This window comes from Notamacropus eugenii, chromosome 1 (genome assembly GCF_028372415.1).
Source record: "Notamacropus eugenii isolate mMacEug1 chromosome 1, mMacEug1.pri_v2, whole genome shotgun sequence".
Classification (NCBI taxonomy): Eukaryota; Metazoa; Chordata; class Mammalia; order Diprotodontia; family Macropodidae; genus Notamacropus; species Notamacropus eugenii.
Genome location: NC_092872.1, coordinates 2525001 through 2545302, shown reverse-complemented (window position 1 = coordinate 2545302; position 20302 = coordinate 2525001). Strand labels below are relative to the sequence as shown.

Sequence of the window (20302 nt, the reverse complement as noted above, 5' to 3'; positions counted from 1 at the left end):
AGGTGCGCTCCTTAGCTTGGCATTCAAGGCCCTCTACAATCACTACATTCTAAGCACTTCATTATTCATCATCCCCCATTCTTATCTTTCCCTCTGTCATCTCTGTGCCTCTGCTCAAGTCCTCTGGCAAAGCCTAAGAATGGACTTCCCAAACCCCCATGGCTACTGCTGAAATCTTTAACTCCTTCAAAGCTTACTCCCCAGCGTGCTTTCCCTTATAGCTCCCTCCACAAACTTCTCAGAGCACTCTGTATGGGCGTCTCCAGCACTCAGCACAAAGCCTGGCACATGAGAGACAATGGATAAATGCTCACTGACAGATTATGCGCTTATCTTCTCATTTATATTAGAGCTGTGCTTTCAAAGATCCCCCCACAACCCAGGGCTTGCAAAAGTCCATCTTTTTAATATTAATATTCCACTAGTAGTCCTACATGGATGCAAATTGTGAATAAACCATCTCAGAAGAATCAGAAAGTTTAAACTCAAAATTCTCTGATCAGTATTGAGGATCCTTCAATAATCTGATCCCACCAGCCTTTTTCAGAACTCCCTCTGATACTCCTCCTCCATGAAACTGCTTTTTAGCCAAATCTGATCACCCCTTTTCCCTGAGTTTTCCTTCCTTGGTACCTCTCAGACTGCAAACCAACTCCCCATCCCACTTTAGCCTCAAATAACCCTTTGACAGCTCTCTCACACATTTGTCAAAAAAATACCATCTATCAACAATCCATTGCTTTTCTGCACACCATGCCATGATAGCATCAAGCGTCTTTTTTCATCTTTGCATACCTAGATTCCAGAATAATACGATGATTATAGGAAGCATTTAATTTGTATTCAATGACCACTCAATAGCCCCCCAATAACCACGTGAAAACTTCTGAACTGTATTATCTACTTTAGAAAATAGAAATATCCTGTTCTCCCTTCCTATTACTCCAGCGTTGGCAGCCCCTTTTTGGGGGGTGCCTACCAGCAGGGCAGCTGCAGGCAGGACATGAAAACATAACATACTGTTAGCTTCCCTTCCTTCCTCTTCATAACTGGGGTAAAATGCTCAGGGCAGACTAGCAGAACCCTAACAAGCCATATGGCTTGTACCCGGCTTGGTGTCCTGAAACCAGAGCTGGGGATTTAAAATAACATGAGGCAGTCAAGAAACTTAAGCGGGTTCTCCTTAGGTCAAATCCCCAAATTTCACACAGAGTCCTAGGATTCTGACTAGAAAGGAACCGTTGGCACCATTTCCTAAGCAACTAATATACATTAAGCCTTGTGCTGGCACTACAAAGGCTATAACGTTGACTAAGATAAAATTTCTTCTTTTAAACTGAAAGAGTTTATATTCTATTATAGAGAATGAAAAAAACAAGGAAGATTACAGTGCAAACAAATGAAAATCCAAAAGAAGAAAGCTTACAATAAGGAAGGCAGGAAAGAAGGGGACGATCAGGCAGTAAGGCGGTGCCCGTACGGGCCTTGAAGAATGAAGAGAATTTTTAAAAGCAAACTGATAGGTCACATGAGCAACAAAACGGTAGACTACACATTTTCTTCAATCCTCACAAAAGATAAAGCAAGTTCAGCTGTTTCCACAGTCTAGGACACCAAAAATTCAAAACAGGTTGAAAAAAATTCAGAAACTGACCCTCCCTGACACTGAGCCCCCATCATTCCTCTCTTCTACCTCCCACATTATCAGCTGTGAGGCTGCACAAGAAGACCCAAGGACATGACACAGGCTTACATCAAAACCCATCCCCACACTTTGGTCTCCCCTCCCTCCTTCCAGGACCATAAAGACCCTGGACCAGGCTGTAGAAGTTTGGGTGGGTCTTAACAGCACCTTGGCTACAGCCCACAGAAAGCAAAAGCCTGCAAGGGACTGCAAACTGGAAGCATTAATGCTGCAGAATTTTGAACTGCTGACACCTCCAAACTGCTGATGCTGGGGAAAGCAGGCTCTGGACTGCTGGTGTGCACCAAAGAACTAAGAAAGAACTAAGAAAAGAGGGAATGGGAAAGGTCACCAGGACAGAACACAGTATATGTAAGCAGCTGTGCAGCACTCCACCAAGCCTGGGGGAGAGTACAGCTTCCAGCTGAGTTGAGTTCTAACCAACCAAAAGTCAGCTGGGGCAGAGACGTAGGCTGGTGAATCCTAAACTGCCCATTGTGGGAGAAGGCTAAGACACAATCAGAGGTAAAAAGTGAAAAAAGAAAATAAGAGAGGGGGAAAAAAACCTGAAAGTATCAAAGACTCCAGAAAGAAGAAATAGCAAAGACCTTGACAAATCAACAGGAAAACCGGTAACAACAGAAGGCCTCCAAAATCTAGTGAATGAGTCTACATATCTATGAACACTGCAAAACGAAGGAAAATGATCCCACACTCGATAAAAAACAGAAGAGGACTCTGTAGAAGTTGAGAAGAACATGGAACCACAATATACTATTCCTGAGTGATTTAAAAAAGAAATGAGAATTATGAGAGCAGAATTATGTCCTGCACAGCAAAAAACAATGGGCAGAATAGAAAAACTTGAATCTGTAATGGCAAATCTCGCCAAATAAACAAAAGACAAAACAACAGATTGGGAATGCAAATATACAAAAGTAAAAGACAATCTAAAAGAAGAGAATCAGAAAACAAGAACATTAAAAGAAAATGTGCTCATTCTGCAAGCAAAATATACAAATCTCAAAACAGGATGAATACAGACAACCTAAGGATCATAGATCTTCCAAAAGAACATTACAGACAAAAAATGGCTAAGAGACTTATCCTTAACCAAACGAGACAGAGGCAATTACAAAAGATAAAAAAGAGGTAACTTTGGTTACTTAAAACTGAAAAGCTTCTGCATAGACAACACTGATGCATGTAAGGTAAGAAAGGAAGTGGGTTTTTTGGTTCAAATTTCTCTGATAAGGGCTTGGTATCCAAGATATATAAACAATTAATAAATACAGATGAGACTAATAGCCATCCCCTAATAAATAACTGGTCAAAGGATATGAACCAGTAGTGCTCAAAAATGTGGTAGAGCATTCCGAGCTCGTATTGGTCTGATCAGCCACAGTTGGACGCACTGAAATTTCACGTTATCATGGTGATGTCATTTTGGTCCTCTTTGAAGACAAAGGACAACAACCAACCAACCAACAAGAGAAATGTAAATCAAAACAACTCTGAGGTTTTACCTCACCTTGCAAACTGGACAAAATGAGAAAAAAAAATGGCATCTGTAACTGGAAGGAACTGTGGGAAGAAAGGTACACTACTACATTGTTGGCAGTAATTGTTGGTGAAATGATGTAACCATTTTGGAAAGCAATTTCTAAAATGTCCATACCCTCTTTAAACCAGAGATTCTACTCCAGGGCCAAGGAATCCATTAATAAGAAAAAAAGTCCCCATACAGTCCAAAAGATTTACAGCAGCACTTTGTGTGATGGCAAAGAAGGGAAGACAAAGTAGATACCCATCAAATGGGGAATGGTTTAACAAATTGTTGTATATGAATGTAATAGAATACTACTGCACTGTAAGAAATTATGCATGTGATGAACAAAAGTATGCAAAAATCTACATAAATACGTGCAGAGTGAAGTAAGCAGAGCCAAGAAGACAATATATGTAGTAGCTACCATGTAAATGGAAAGAACAATGACACACCAAAAAACTCAAAAGTAAATGTACAAAATTATAAAGATAAAGCTAGACTCAAATGCAAAGAGATGAAAAAGGCACATCCAACCCACCACTCCATGGAAGTACATTGGCTGGGAATCAAACCCAGGCCTCCCACGTGGCAGGCGAGAATTCTACCACTGAACTACCACTGAACCAATGCCATCTCCAGACATCCTGATAAATATCTGGTCACTGGACCCAGATGGCCGAGGAGGAGAACGTGAGGCTGGTGATCTTTCACAGCCCTCCCTCACTCAAAACCAAGTTCAGTGCAAGTCACATCCTCATTTCTGTGATGTCATGGTCTTCTTCGAAAATGAAGGACGAACACAACAAGTACAGAGGCAGGAGGTCCACAGGTATTCTGAAACTTTCTTCATGTATCAATCAGTTCTGCTAGGTTTTTTTCTCTCTAGAAAACAAAAACTACTATATGTCCCATGGGATGGATCTCAAAGTGGGGTAGGGGGAAGGATACATGGGATCCTACGGTGATGCAAGAAACAAAAAAGTATCAATTTAAAAATTATTTTTTATAAAAGCAATTTAATCTTTAAGTGTTACCCCAAAGCCCAACTAGTCCTCCAACAAATTTCCCAAAATTCTTCAAGCTTGCCTCTGGAACCATCCATGTATCCAGTCTATTACCTTCACCACATAAACCCTTCTTTTATATTCCAACAACAAATCAGTTTCATTCAAAAACTTTGCATCTTTCCCTACTATGTTAGTGATGCTCCAAGCAGCAAAAGAAACAGATGCTGTGCAAAAGGTTTCTCACATATTCCAGAGTCTACCAAATTTTTTTCTCAAGCCCTTTGCAAGTCTGCCGAAAGGACTTTTGCTAGATTGTCAAGGAGCATTGCTCTCTACCTACACTACCTTCTTCATTCCTAAAATCATTCCCAGATCTCAGAGGAAAGCAGCCATAGGATGGAAGTGTCAGTTTAATTCCCAATGAACAGATCACTCTCACCAGTTACAGGCAAGTGACTGGAGCCACCTCACTACAGATGGTGTCACAAAGTAGAGACAAATGACATTAGCAGTCAAAATGTAGCCTGAACCATGGTGCAGATTCAGACAATTTAATAACCACGATTAGAAAACAGGAATAAACCCTTTCCCAAGCCAGATAAGAAGCCAGCTGGAAGCATGTGGATTGTGGCTTGTTATCAATATGCTACAATATCACACAGGACCGTGAGCCAGGCAGAAAAGAAATGAGATCAGTATTGCCTAAAAAACGTATTGTGGGCATTAGATATATTCTCATATACTCCTCTCCTTCCAAAGAACATAAACACAAGTGAAACCTAACTCCAACTGAATCCAAATCATGGTAGAGGAGACTGAAGTTACTAAAAACAATTACCAAGGCTCACTCAGTTCTATCATGTTCAATAAAAAATGGCATTTACATAGTGCTTAAAAATTTGCTAAACACTTCACACATATTACCTCATGTGAACTTCATATGTAAGGCAAACAGTACAAGAAGCATTCCCCCTTCTGGAGAGATGAGCAAATTGAGACTGAGATACTAAGTGACTTGGCCATCATCACACAGCTATAAGTATCAGAGGTGGGATTTCAATCTCTAGGCTTTCCTGACCAAGTCTAACACTCTTCCAAGTCTTCTAAGTCTAATTCAATTGACTGTGTCACACTGCTTCTTTTAGAAATGGCACTTATAAAAGGGAGCCTGTCCAAAGACCCTAACCCCTAACCTTACTGAAGGTCCTGCAGATGCTTAGCTTGAAAGAGAGAATGCTTAAATAGGCCACAAACGTCATCTCCAAGTATTTAAAGGCGTGAGCCCAGGGAGCAGAAAGAAGCAGTGAAAGTTTCATAAAGGCAGATTGCAGCTCAATGTAAAAAAACCAATCAGTGGCGTTAAAAAGAGCCACAGCCAACCTCAGGTTCCCCCTCACATAAAAAGGATATGGGTTAGAGAGCAGCTGAACTAGAAGGCCTGTGAGCTCTTTTCCAATCTTTCTAAAGTAATTACACAGCCAGTATAAGCTATAGCCCAACAAGGCATCTGTCTTCTCCAAGTATGTCTGGATCTCTAACGATAATGTTATTACACATAAGAGAGTACAGAGAAAAAGGAGAGGGCAGAAGTGTAGAAAAGGAGCCAGACTTTAAAGAATGTTGTTACATTATAACTGTTTAACACTGAAATCTCTTTTACAGTCTGGGGAGACAAAGCTGGCTAAACTGTTCTAGAGACATGCTACCTCGAAAACCCCAATGTTTCCTCACTGAGTAAGGACAAAACAAAATAAATCATCTCTCAAAGAAGACATTTATCAACACTGGGCCTTTGTTGTTAGTCAGTGGTTTCAGCTGTATTTATACCTCCATCTTCGTGTCTCCATTTGGGGTTTGCTTGGCAAAGATACCGAAGTGGTTTGACCATTTCCTTCTGTAGTTCATTTTACTGATAAGAAAACTGAGGCAAAAAAGTGAATTGCCTAGAGTGAAACAGCTGGTAAGTATCTGGGGCTGGATCTGAATTCAGGTCTTCCTGACTCCAGGCCCACTGCACCACTCACTGCATCTACCCTGGGCCTTACAAAGCACTAAACTAAGTTCTGCTGAGAGGTGGACGATGTTCTGTGGAACACCTCTAGGACGTTAAATTTGCCTTTCTAAAGGCCTCAGTGAAAATGCTGATTCCAAAGAGGACAAAGGACTAGGACCACTGTTCCAGGGTTAGTCCTGAAGATACAATGTGAATTAAGATCCAATGTACACAAGCTTATAAAAAAAATAGCATTTTCGCCACCTAGTGGTCAGCAACAGGGACCCAGCATTCAAAATAGACACCTTCACTGACTTTTCTCCCCAAGACGTTCCTGTCACCAGGGCCTTGCCTCCCATCACCTGATGTAAACCTACCACAGTCCTGAGAACTCAAGGTACACACAGCTTGGTGACCCCTTTCTTTCCATTCATGATTACAGCCCACATATTTTCATAGCACTTTGCAATGAACAGTATTTTTTTTCACAACAATTCGAGGTGGGTTATTATGCCCATTTTAAAAAGGAGGAAAACTGGGACAGAGAGGTTAATCATCGGTCTCAGGCCATAAAGGCCGTAAGTAGCAAAATTAAGACTTGAAACCACTTTTTCTTAAAAAATTCCCAATGGACTCTTGAAGCTAAACACCTTCTACATCCAGAGAAAGAACTATGGAACTGGATTGCAGAATGAAGCAGACCAGTTACTGTTGTGTTATGTTTTGTTTTGTTTTATGGTTTCTCCCATTCATTTCAATTCCTTTATGCAACATGACTAAGGTGAAAATGTATTTCATAGGAATGTACATGTAGAACCTATATAAGATTGTACACCATCTCAGGGAGGGAGTGGGGAGGGAGGGGGGAAGGAGGGGCAGGGAGAGAAAAAAATCTAAGATATACAGAAGTGATTGTAGAACACTGAACACAAATAAAATAATTTTTAAAAAAAAAGGACCCACTTCCCCCCAAATCTAACACTCTTTTCACGACCCAGGCCATATTTTAGGAGCCATTCTCATGATGATGTCACACCAGAGATGAGTCATACATGGAGGAGCTGAATGCCAAGAGCACCAGAGATCAGGGGGACAACACAAAGGGAACGCAGAGATGACCAGCTCTTGCTTTGCTTTTGGAAGCTACAAATGGTAACGAATGAAGGCGATTGTTGTATCTGTTCTCATCGTCTCATCTCCTCACTCCCTTCCCCTCTGAACTGAGGACCTGCCACATCCATGACTGATAACATGAAGTTTATTGAAAGTGAACTTCCTCTCCTCTCTTCAAAAGCTTTCGCTATCGCCTCTCATTCTTTCTTTTTTCACTCTAATCCCAATGGAGAGGTGGCCCTCCTCCTTAGCACAGCCCTGTGATCTCATCCCTCATATCTTCTCCAAAGATTGTCCCCACTGTCACCCACCCACCAATCTCCACTCTCTGTCTCCCTATAAACACGACCATGTCTCCTCCATCCTTAAAGACCTCACGCTAACATGCTTGCGTTCATACTCTCCATCCTCCCCCACCTCAGAAACTCCCAGAATAAAGCTGTCTGGACTCTTTGCTTCTACTTCCTCTGCTCTGGCTCACATCACAGCCCCTTGCAGGCTGACTTCTGACTTCATGGCCACCAATAAGCTTTTAATGGCCTGTGCAATTTCCATTATTCTCAACCTCTTTGGAACACCTAACGGCCTGGATTCTTCTGAGTTCTCCTGGTTCTCCTCCTGTCTGAGCTCTCCTTCTCAGTCTCGTTTGCTAGATCCTCCTCCAGACCATGCCTCCTAACTGTGGGGGTGTCTGAAGGCTCTGCACTGGCCTCTCTCCATACTCACTCCTGGTGATATCAACTGCCCATTTCCAACTGTCATAGTTGACTTTCAAACTGGAAGTCCCGTAAGCATCTCAAGTATGCCCCCTCCCCCGCTACACAATCCTTTTCTGAACAAAAGTTTCAGAGAAGACTCTACCTCAATGTTACTGTCACTCTCAGACTACTCACACTCACTCCTCACATCCAACCTTTTGAAAAATCTTTCATAACCTTTCCCACACCCGTGCCCTTCACTCATACAGGTCACCACACTAGCTCAGGGGCTCATCACCTCTTACCTGGACTACTGCAGGCCCTCCTTACTCTTTTCTCTGATTCCAACCTCTCCCCACTCCAATCTAATGTTCACACAGCTGTTAGTGACCATGTTACTCCCCTATTCAATAAATACCAATGGCTCCCTATGGTCTCTTCTCTGTTTGGCTTTTCATGCTCTTTCCAATCTGTCCCCAAACATCATTTCCAGGCCTAATCTACTCCCCTTCCTACATTCTATGGTCCAGCCAGAACAGCTTTCTTGCTGCTTCTCATACACAACACCCTCTGTCCTGCTGTACCTCATGCCATGCCTTTGCACCAGCTGTGCTCAATCCCTAAAAAGCACTTCCTTCCAACATCCAGCTTTTGTAACCCATTCCTGATTTCCTTCAAAGCTCTCCTCAAGCACTACCTTCTAGCTGAAGCCCTGCTGATTCCCCTTAGCTATCCCTTTTCCAAATTGCCTTGTGCATATATGTACATGTTATACACGCACATGCATGTGGGCTTACATGTATATGTTGCCTCTTTCAACATAATGTAAACTCCTTCAAAGACAGGGGTTGCTCCGTGTTTGTCTTTGTACCCCCAGGGTCTAGTACAATGTCTGGCACACAGTAGAAACTTAATACCTGTTAACTGAATGATGCAATTTCTGAGCCACTGTCAGTAATATCTGAAAGGAATGAACAGGGAACGAAATGGGCACCACGGGACTGAAGACAGATGTCCCATTTTTCAAAAGAGGAATGGAACAGAACAGAATCTGCAAACTACAAACCTAAGCACGCGATGCTAAATCCTGAGAAAATTCTGGAATGGATCATTGAAGAGACAGTCAATGTCTAGAGAAGGAAGAGGTGATCAGGATGAGACAGCACAGCTTCACCAAGAACAGGTCATGGGAGATTAACCTTATTTCTTTTTATGTCCGGATTATTAAGTTAGGAGATTGGGGAGTAAAGGAGATATGGGTTACTAGATGTTAAGAGATTAACTAAGAAAGAGTCCCATGCTATACCTGAGGAAAAGACAGAACAACTCAATGGATTTGGAACTGACTGAACGGCCAGACTCAAAGGCTGGAGGACTACTTACCAAAGACATTATACTGGGTTTCTTGTTCAGATACAGGTTAAGACAAGATGTCCTCAGGTCCCTTCCAATTCTGAGATTTTTGTTTAGTCGCCTTTATATCACAGGGTAGCATTAAGGGGGACTTGAATGAAGAACAGGATGAGGTTAGGGGATAACAGAAATGAACCTAGCAGTAAGAAGACCAGACTAAGAGAAAAACAAAGGAGTTAAGGGAAAGACAGAAAGGAAAACTGTATCACAGTGCTTGTCCTGCCAAGAGGGGGCCAACCATTCCAGGAGAGAAGTGCCATGACAATAGGAGATCTGGGGTAGAGTGGAGAGCAAATATGCAAAATGCCATGCGTTAGCAGAGGATAATGAGGCAAAGGACAGGGGCAGAAGCAACCATGGTAGCTGTGGACACAGCTCCTTCTGCAGAGGAACCACCCTCCCTCCAACGTAGCACCCTCCCACCCCATGCTAGCATATGCTGAAGCCAAACCCCACTAGACCCATACTAGTGACCCAAGCATATACACTAAGACCTCCTGCCCAAACACCATCACAACCCCTGAGACAACCCCGTGGTTTGTAGGATGATCTGCTGGCCTCTTGGTTCCAATGAGCTCATCAGACACTAACTACAAATGGACTGTTACAGCGACAGTAACCAAACAAAACAGAAAGGACCCTGTTTCTCTGCACACAATTCTGCTCTTTAGCATCAAGGTCCCAAACAAAACTAATGACTTTTTTTTCTGACCTAGTAAGGGACTCCTTGGATTTGCTGGGCAAAGAGATATTCAATAAATATCATGGAACAGAACAGAATTCTCTGTAGTCATCATTCTCTCTGTCATCAGCTAAGTCATAGGCTAGCTTCCACAATGAAGCCTAAAGACTTAATTATCACCAGCGCAGTCCAGCCTCAAGGAATATCTCACCAACTTACACTGATAATGCTGAAGGAGTCTGTGGGTCCTGACATCCCACAACTTCACAGTGTTATCTGTACCAGCAGCAGCAATGCACGTACCACTGGGATGGAAGTCCACATAATTGACAAACCTAAAGTAGGAAAGACCACCTTACATTATTTTATGTCTCTAAATTAGGGTCAACAGATAGCATTTCTCAATGGAAAAAAAAGGGATCACACAAAAGTCAGTTTCAGGTCCTTGCCCTATTAGGTCCACACTAAACACACAATAAATGCTTGAAAAATTAATGAAAAAATTTTGCAATTATTCTACAATGTATCCACAAAACTGACCTATTTTACTATTAAGTAACTGGTCACAATTTTAAGCCAAAGGGAAAATGTGTTGGGTCTAAGACTTGAGGAAAGTCTACTAAATATACTGTTTCAGTGTTTTTAAAATCAGATTACAGGCTTCAACATTAAAGTGTCACCATAGAAGCTTCCAGTGTTTTTCTGGCCAATACCCAATAGCCACATGACATCGTTTGTCTAGAGAAGTATTTAGGCCCAAAGGTGTGACAGAGATGTTCTCCAGAGCTTCTCATCTACCAATCAGAAGAGAGAGCTTAGAATCTCACTAAGGAAATCTGCATATGACATCATTGGTTCAGGTGCTCATATTATAAGAGTTGCCAACCCAAATGACAGAAGATGAGATTACACCAACGATTCTGGACAAGTCACCATTTAAATAAAGTAATCCTCATATTTTGAACATTAAAGTGCTATATAAACGTGAGCTATGCTCATCATCAATATTAATGACTATAACATTGAAAATAATAATATTAAGATAAACCATGACTATCTGATCATGGAAGACGCTTCATAAGCAATTACTCTTAGAGCCAAAAATTTTCAAATCTACGGTATTACAGAATAAGGCAGCCTAAAATACACTTTCCCTTCTGGTAAGATTTAATTACATTTACGTGGATTTTAATATCACAGTTCTCTGTGTTGTAAAGCTAGAAAAAGGAGCTATCTTAGCATTTAAATTGCCTGCGTCCAAACCTTCTTGTTTTTTGTGGGTTCTTTGAAGTGATTAAGCTTTACATCTCGTCACTAACAAGAATGCTACAAATCCTATCTTTATTTCCTGTTTTCCTTCCCAGTAGAGTTTGGTCAGCATCTGTAGAAATTATCAGGCGTTATTTGTTACACTAATTATTTCCCAAGTATGTAACAGTTCCCTGGCATCACCTTGTGCAAAAAAAGGCTTTTTAAAAATAGGGAGAATGGATAGTTGTTAAGATTTCACCACTTGTGTTTCACAGGCAACTAACCACACAAAACAGACTGGAAGGCAGCTTTGTGAGTATGAAGTTAGAGGAGGGACAGGCCTGCAGCAGGCTTACCCGCCATGTTCACAAAAGGAATGCACACATTCTCTGCTAGTCTTATCCCACAACTTGACAGTTTTATCATCACTGGCGGACACGATCAGTCTTCCATCAGGAGAGAATCTGAAAATGAAGCAAAGCATCATTTTTATACCACCTACTAGGTTAGTCTAGGCAGAGTGAAACAGGTGCACAGATGGCAGCAGTTAGCTACGCTGGAGGATGGTCTCACTGGAAGAAGCGTGTTGCTTTTTTTAAGATTCAAATCATTTGTTTTCTGCTCCTGCAGGCTCCAGCTGAATCAGACACCATTCCAGCATTTCCCGACTTATCCCACCTGAGACAGCATCATTATTCCAGGCAGGCCTAAATTTCAGGGACATTACTCATCACAGGAATAGATCATCACAGGAATAGAAACTGCTTCAGAAAATAGTATTAAGTATGAGATCACAAGCAAGAATTGCTTCAAAAGGGGCCAATTACCATGCCAGGGAATGTGGAGTAGGGATTAAGGATTCATGAGAATGGCAGGATTCCAAGGTAAATGGCAAGCAGACTCACTCCTCACCCACATCACAATGGGGTTCTGCCAGTAGTAAAGTCCCCACAGAGTGATCAAGGATCTAACATAACATACTTTACTTAACATCTCAGCCCACCTCGGGAGCTACCAACTTACCAGCACATCCAGCAGACAGATTTTATTACCTTTTCCTTTCAGTCAGTCAAATAAACATTTCTTAACACCCACTATGTGCCAGGCTAGGGATAGAAAAAGAGGCAAAAGATAGTCCCTGCCCTCAAGGAGCTCGCAACCTACTGGATTGTCAGCTAAGTCTTTCAATTTCCTCTCTTCAATTCTTTCTTTCTTTTGCATTTTAAGCACTTCCTGAGAAAATGTACAGCATAAATCAAAACTGCTACATTCATTCAACAAAGACTTATTAAATGTCTACTGTGTGCAGAACGCTGTCCAAGGCACTGGAGATGTGACATCATTCCCGCCATGAAGGACCTGACAACCCCATAATGACGGCTAGGAACTTACTCTCCAAAAGAACAGGCAGCAGCCACAAAAACCAGGTCCCAGGAGCAACAGAACAGCCCACTGGCCTCGGCAGGATCAAACCACTGCATTCTAAATAGGAACTATTTAAGAAAGGAAAACATTGTTTCTGCTTTGGAAAATACAGTAGATAAATAGCGTACAGTATAGATAGACAAGGCCAAGAAGTCTCCCGTATGCACAAAAGGGATACGTTTAAGGAGATAAGGACATGAAAAAAGATACTGGATAACAACATACATGTTGAAAGGAATAAATAATAGGAAATCATGTATCTTTAGAAACAATAGCGGAGAGCTGGACAGACGAATAACACCCAGAGGCCTGGCGAGTGACGCTTGAGCCCGGCATCTCCAGTGCAGCAGGAACATTTCATTTGTCCTTTTCTGTATCTCGAGGCTTCTCCCAAAAACGAAACATTATATTTCAAGCAGTCTGAGTCACTCTAAGCCAGGGTATCTTGTCCCCTCATGGCACCAAAGGGAAAAGCTCTCAAGCCAGTCTGGGGAATCTGACATAACTGCGTTCTTTTCCCTGTCCTGTCAAGCCCACCGGAATCATTTAGCTCCCTAGATATCTCACCTTCTTCCTCTCTAGGGGATAGAAAGTGCTATCACTATAACACAAAGAATGTAGCACTTCTCCAAACATATACAAAAGCAAACCATCTAGCACACAGTTCTTCAAAGTTCTTGAAGACAGCAATCATGGTCTCCCTGTCTTCTCTAGGCCAAATATCCCTCCTCTATCAGGTTCTCATGACGTTTTTTTCCAAATTCCCTCCATAAACTGGTGTTCTTCCTCTGGACATGCTCTAATTTGTCCATGTTCCCTTAAAAATGTGGTACCTAGATCTGGACACAATGTAATCAGAATTACCTCTAATTAAGAATAACCTATAGTAAAAAGCCAGAACCAAGAAAGAACATCTATAACTCCATACCAAAAGGATGGCCAAACCCTAAGTGCCCAAAGCCAAAGAGCAAGGGAGGTGGGAGCAAGGGTAGGGTGGTGGAGACTATAAATTCTCAGTTTACTAGGAAATAAGATCACATAGAAGAGCCCAGGTTGGACCTAACATCCCACCTCACACATACATACACACCAGTTATCTGTAAATAGCTATTTTATATATAATGTTTAAGGAAAATGATATACTCCTGCCTTTTCTTCTCATGAAGGATATGACTTACTTGGCACAGCGGACCCAGTTGATGTGCTGGCTGAATGAGAACAAAAATTTCTGGCGATGCACTGTCCACACTTTTACGGTTTTGTCATCTGAGGCTGTCACCAACGACTGACCATCACTGGAAAAATGGACACTTCTTACAGTTCCTGTGTGAGCTCGGAAAACTGTAGATTCTCCTTTGCTAAATGCAAAGACACCAGATCATTAATTAAAAATCTCTTTAGAAATCATTACACAGTACAATGAAAAGACCTCCTGGTTTCCAAGTATATCCCTCTTCTATAAACTCAGGTGCAAGCATGGTAACTGTCCTAAGGCAATTCAGGGACCTGAATGGGCCTCCCAAAAACCCTCTAATATAATGCTGCAGCTATCACAGTTCCCTTTTCACAAGTGACTAAACTGAAGTGATATCTCAGTCCTCACACACACTGAGTGTCAGAGGCAACACATGAACACACAGGTTTTCTTGACCCCAGCCACTGTTAGTCTGCAGAGTCCCAACCCCATGGCCCATTTCAGAGGAAGAAAAAGAAAAATGGTCAGAATGATCACATCCCTGAAGGCTGAGGGCATTTAGCAAACTACTACAAATTCACTCAGAGAGACCAGAGACACAAGGAAATTGAGCCCCACAACCTGATCAGCTTGTTCCTCACAAAGACTACTAAGAAGTGGTCTACAATATTGGAAAGAGCTCTTCCCTGTGGGGCAGAAGATCTGGTCTAAACTCTCAGCTCTTTTCCTTATGAGTTGCGTGACCCTGGGTAAATGGCTTTTACTTGCTGGACTTAATTTTCATCATTTGTCAACAAAGTACAGGTGTGACTTGACAACACTAGATTATATCTATGGATGCCTTTGAGAACTAATGACCTTCTCTGAGTATGATCTAGGAACAGGAATGGAAAAGAAGAGAAAAAAGGTCTACGCAGAGATAGTTGTGAAGAGAATAGCCACAGCCCTTGGACTCGTGATTTCTAACAAACCAGTCAATGACAGAAAAGTTTTACAGAAAAGAGGATGGATATACTTACAGATTCGGCACCCATATACGGACAGTTTTATCTCTAGATCCTGATGCCACAAGGTGACCGGAAGGGGAAAACTGAACACACATCACTGCATCTTTATGCCCCACAAAACGATACGCTCTCATATGAGGTTTCATGTGCCAGATCATCAAACACGAATCCATGCTGCCACTTACTACATCAATAATTAAAGTTCTAGTTAATATTTATGCATATTATTCTGAATAATCACATAGGATTAAAAAAAAGACAGAATTTCCCCTTCATAGATGAAAAATGGCATTGCCTCCACTTTTAGCAAGGTATATGCTTTAAATTTTTCTGGCAGTAAAAGATTTCACCGAGCCATCAGTGTCCTCAGTACTGAAGTACAGTCTGTGACCAGAGGACCACATAAAGCTAGCCGTCACAAGAACAGAACATGCAGATGACCTTGACCGCTCTCCAGCTAAACTGATTAGCCGGTCATACATACTAAAGAATCCAAGCCATCAAATAGCATCTCCATTAAAAAATAAACAAAAACCAACTTCCCAATGGTAGTAGAGAACCCCAAACACCAAAGAATTTCCAGTAAAATTAGAAATAATTTTGAATACATATTATTTTTAGTCATTCCACAAATATTCCTGAGCTTGCATGTAAGACAACTCATAAGAAATACAAAGAAGAATATATGGTCTCTGATTTCAAGAATTTACAGATTATGGATACCCTTAGAAAGTATACAACATGCAGTAAATTAAATGGGTTTTTATGGAAACACATGCAACTTCTAAAACAACCAAAACTTTCATCTTGCCCAATGAAGACAGGATGCCTTTGCTCAGATGAGGCAGGAGACATTGTGACTTCTAATTTTCCACTTGGTTTCTCATATACACAACAGCCCATATCCACACATACCCCATCTTAAAGCATGCAGTTTCTAAAATAGATGAGTGTCTTCAAGAACACAGTGATGACTTTACCTAACTGCTTCATGCTGAGATTGAAATCCACACTGGTGACAGCATCTTTGTGGCCTCTGAAATTTCTCTCCAATGATGGATCATCCTGCAGGACAGGAAATATTTCAAATGCAAACTAACAGTACAAAAGAGAACAAGAAACCTTTGCACAGAAACGTTTCCACAACTCAGAAAATGAGTCCTGAGATGTTGCCATTTTCTAATCTGCCAAACACTAGAAGAGAAAGGTGGCTCTGAGGCTACAGCTTTGTAGCTTTCTCCATCCTAAAGCACACACACTGAGTTCTGAGTTCCATATTCCAAGAACATCAGGAAATTAGAAATTATGTGATCAGTCACAGCTAGGTTTATTTTGTTCATCCCAAACAGATCATTGGAAATAGTGTAAAGATCACAACTTTAGATCTAGAAGATGCCTTAGAGACCATGTAGTCCCACAGGCTCCTTCTATAGAAGAAATGGAGCCTAGCGAGGCCTCTCAGGGAGGGGATCTGAGTGTTCATCCTCTGACTCTTTACTGCTTCCCACTGACCAGGCTGGAAAGCCACTCATCTTCAGTATGGATTAGCATCATTCTTCCACAACCCATCTGCTCTGCTGATGCTGCTGTGTGGGCTGGCTAATAACGAGTGGTAGGGAAAGCAGCCTTGGAGTGCGTCAGGTACAAAGGGGGGTAGGGGTGATTAAACATTCTGTTTTGAATTGACTACATACAACAAGCACATGCCACCCCAGATACACCTCATCCTGGAAAGACAGCTCTATCCCATATATCTGTATATATGTGGGGAAGAAGAGACAGTGAAGAAGGAAAGGCTGCCAAAACTTCCTATTGTCAGGAGGCTTCCACTTCCTTCAGAGAAGTCACACTGAGAACACAGCTGGTATTGGCTCTTCATATTGGGAGGTTCTCAGAACAAAGGACATGAACTGAATCCCTGACCACTCCCCAAAAGCAGGAGTTAACCTGCAAAGCATTGTCCCATGTGAAAGGAACAAGCCCTAGAGTCTGGCAGCTCATGCCAATCTGTGGCAGCTTCACCTAGACCCTCGCAGCTGCTGAGATCTAGACCTGTCTTCACATTCAGCTTACCCAGCTCAATTCGATAAACTGATTACTACCGGATGCAAGGCAAGAAGGAAATAAACTCTCTGCTCTCAAGAAATCCATTCTTCTAGAAGGCATTTGACATGCACTTTGGAAGGGAGCGGGGTGAGAAAGGGGCTCCATTTCCAAACTACCCAAAATCAAACTGATTTCCCAACCAAGACACACATTAAAAGACACAACGCCACTGCCAATTCGGCCCCTTTTGCTCTGCCAGACCAAGGATTACAAAGCTCCACACTGAACATTTGCAGTAAAGTTTGGACGTGAAGCAACTAAAGCATTTCCCATGATTACACTCCCCAAGTGAGTCCCCCTTTCTCTGAACTCCTACCATCCTTGCCAGAGTAAGAATATGTTGCTCACCCACCATGTTATTTTTCTAAAGGCTGGGAAGTGAGAGGGCTAAGGACTCAAAAGAAGCCTACCTATTCCCCCAGTCTAGTAGGTACAAAACAAGTCTCCTTTGTAAATTCAGTTTACAACCTTTATTCACAAGCTTATGGAATTCTTTTTTGTCTGCACTCATTCTTCCTGAGGCTTTGTGCACTTGTGCAGGGAATGGCTGGGCTTTCAGGGTACTGGGTGCTGTTATTCCAGGATCTTGGGGACTGCTCAGGTTAGGGACCTGCAAACTTTCAGCGTACCCAAAATGGTCTGATCCAGAGTGAAATCTAAGCACTTCCCTCTTAGTCTAAGCTCTATAAGCTCTTGACATGGGCTTGGTTCTAAGCAATACTACTGTAGACTTGGCCCAGTGGGAGCACTGGTAAACTACTGTTCAGTTTGGTCACCTTCAACCAGCTGGAAAGCTCAGTGGGTTCAGTGACAGAACAGCAGATTTCACTTTGGCATGGGATACCTGCCCTGGTTTTTCTGCTGCAGATTTCAGCCTAGGTTGACTCTAAGGCCACACTCTGCTCCCAAGGTCAGACTCACAGTTGCTGTTTACATATCCTCAGTCAGTATACAACTTAGTGCCCTAACTGCTCTTGCCTTGGAACATCACCCCTAAGCTCAGGTCCCCACCTTGGTTCCTACTGGATCTGTGACCCGGCAGAGTGTAGTGAATAACAGATCTGCCAGCTGGCAGTTCTTGTTCTCTACCCAAGATCAGACTGCTCTGTCAGACCTAGGACCTGTTACTGCACTGGTACATAGCCACTCACAGGCCCTCACTTGGTTCCCCAAGCTGGACTACTCTAAAAAGTCACTCTGGACTAGACTCCATCCCATGTCCAAAGACCTCTATCAACCCATCCATCAGCAAGCATTTATCAAGCACCTACTATGTACCAGCTCTGTAGACACAAAGACAAAAATGAGATGGTACGAGCTGACAATCTACACCAACCCCAGCCATAAAAATGACTGCAATTTTTCTCCTTGGATTTCTTGACCAGGACTTAAGTCTGGTGGATTTTCTAGACTTCATGGAGGAGCTGTGGAGGGAAGCTCAGCTATACTACTTCCCTCTACTCCTCCATCTTGACTAGTGTCCCCAAGAGCCTCCTAATTGATCTTCCTGCCTCAAATCTCTCCCCATTCCAATCTATCCTCTACATAGCTATCAAAGCAATTTTCCCAAAGTTTAGGCCTGACCATGTCACTCCCATACTCTAGTAACTCAAAGCTCAAATATAAACTCCTGTGTTTGGCATTTAAAGATCTTTACAACTGGACCCCTTCTTGCCTTTCTCATTGAATTTACCATTCTTCCCTCCATGAATATTAACACTCCAAACAAACTGGTCTTCTTATAACTTTGGACTGGCTATTCCCCATGTCTGGAATGTACTCTTCCATCACTTATATCCCTTAGAATGACTTCCTCCAAAGATGAGCTCAAGTACCAACCTCTTCATGAAGTCTTTCCTGATCACACCCCACCCAGCTGTTTGTACCATATATATATAGGGATGAGGGTATGTGCGCATACATACATATATACATATATATATATATATATACATATATATATACACACACATACCCAAATATATACATAGTTTTCCTCAGCTAGACTGCCACTTCCTAGATAGCAGAGATCATCTCATTTTTAGTCTTTGTATCCACAGTGCCTAGCACAGTGCTGGCACATATTAAGTACTTCATGAATGCTTGCTGACTAATGGACTGAAGACCAGGCAGAGAGGTTAGGGTGGTCTGTGTCACTGAGAAGCTCACAGTAGGGAATGGAATTAACTTGAGAGAGGGGTAGGTGCTTAAGGGAGGGGCAGTGTGATATAATGGAAAGAGAATTGGGCTGAGGGGGCAGGGAGTGTCATATGACCAGAGTTTAGAATTAGAAGGGACTCTTCAAGATCATATAGCCCAACCCCTCATTTTACAGATGAGGAAACTGAGGTCCAGAGAAGTAACTAAGGAGACAAGGAATAATAGAGAAGGACTTCTAGACTTGAAGTTAGAAGAAACCTAAGTTCAAATCCTCCAATACCAAATGTACAACTTTATGCAAATCAGATGCCTTTATGAACCTCACATTCCACATCTATAAAGGGATATTACCTGTACTACTTACTTCATAAGGTTTTCTGAATATCAAATGAAGTGTATGTAAAATGTCTGGTAAATCTGCAAACACTAAATGTCTGCTTTCATTATTATTACCATCTAAGGTCCTATATCTAGTAAGATGCAAGGCCAACGGGCAAAACCAGTTTTTGACTTACCTTGAGTGTTCTTTCTACAAATAATTTGAATACACCAGTACCTCTGCACACAAAAAGTCTGTGCAAATAGGTGGACGGTGAAATAAATTTTCATTTATGTTGTTGTAGAAGGGGAAAAGCAACAAAGCAAAGAGCAATGAAAGAAAAAAGTTCAAACCCTTTGAACACAGTGCAGAGATATGTAAATTACTTGGGACATGCCATCATTTTGATAGTTTCCCTTTTCTGATAGCAATGGTAATGCACATATGTATGATTCTACTGACACTGGGCTGACTCAGAATATATGACTTTGACCAGATGAAGTGAGATTAAACTGGTTTTCCTACCGGTAGTTCTCTGTCAGTCAAGTGCTCGAAGTGCTGATTTTGCATCACACTTAGGTGTGTCATTGTTCTCTTTTGTTGGATTTAATTCTGTGGTTTTCAAGGATGGATATGACTTGGAGGAAAAGAGCAAAAGCTGTCGCTCTTAAAAAGCACGCTTCAATAATTCAGTATTTGG

At 41.9% G+C, this 20302-nt stretch overlaps 1 protein-coding gene and 1 non-coding gene across 6 annotated transcripts in view; both read right to left on the bottom strand.

The window, feature by feature from the left end:
• The window catches only part of POC1A (POC1 centriolar protein A), a 180428-nt gene that overhangs the window by 157049 nt on the left and 3077 nt on the right, over positions 1 to 20302 (bottom strand). For all 5 annotated transcript variants that reach the window (XM_072650258.1, XM_072650261.1, XM_072650257.1 and 2 more), the window contains exons 2-6: positions 15998 to 16082; positions 15030 to 15201; positions 13994 to 14173; positions 11747 to 11854; positions 10359 to 10474 (exon numbers count right to left, since the gene is read on the bottom strand). In XM_072650258.1, the coding sequence (XP_072506359.1) occupies positions 10359 to 10474; positions 11747 to 11854; positions 13994 to 14173; positions 15030 to 15201; positions 15998 to 16010 (589 nt within the window). In that variant the 5' untranslated portion in view covers positions 16011 to 16082. The remainder of the gene's footprint in view (positions 1 to 10358; positions 10475 to 11746; positions 11855 to 13993; positions 14174 to 15029; positions 15202 to 15997; positions 16083 to 20302) is intronic.
• TRNAG-GCC (transfer RNA glycine (anticodon GCC)) lies at positions 3785 to 3863 on the bottom strand. Its single transcript has one exon. It is a non-coding gene; the product is annotated as a tRNA-Gly (tRNA).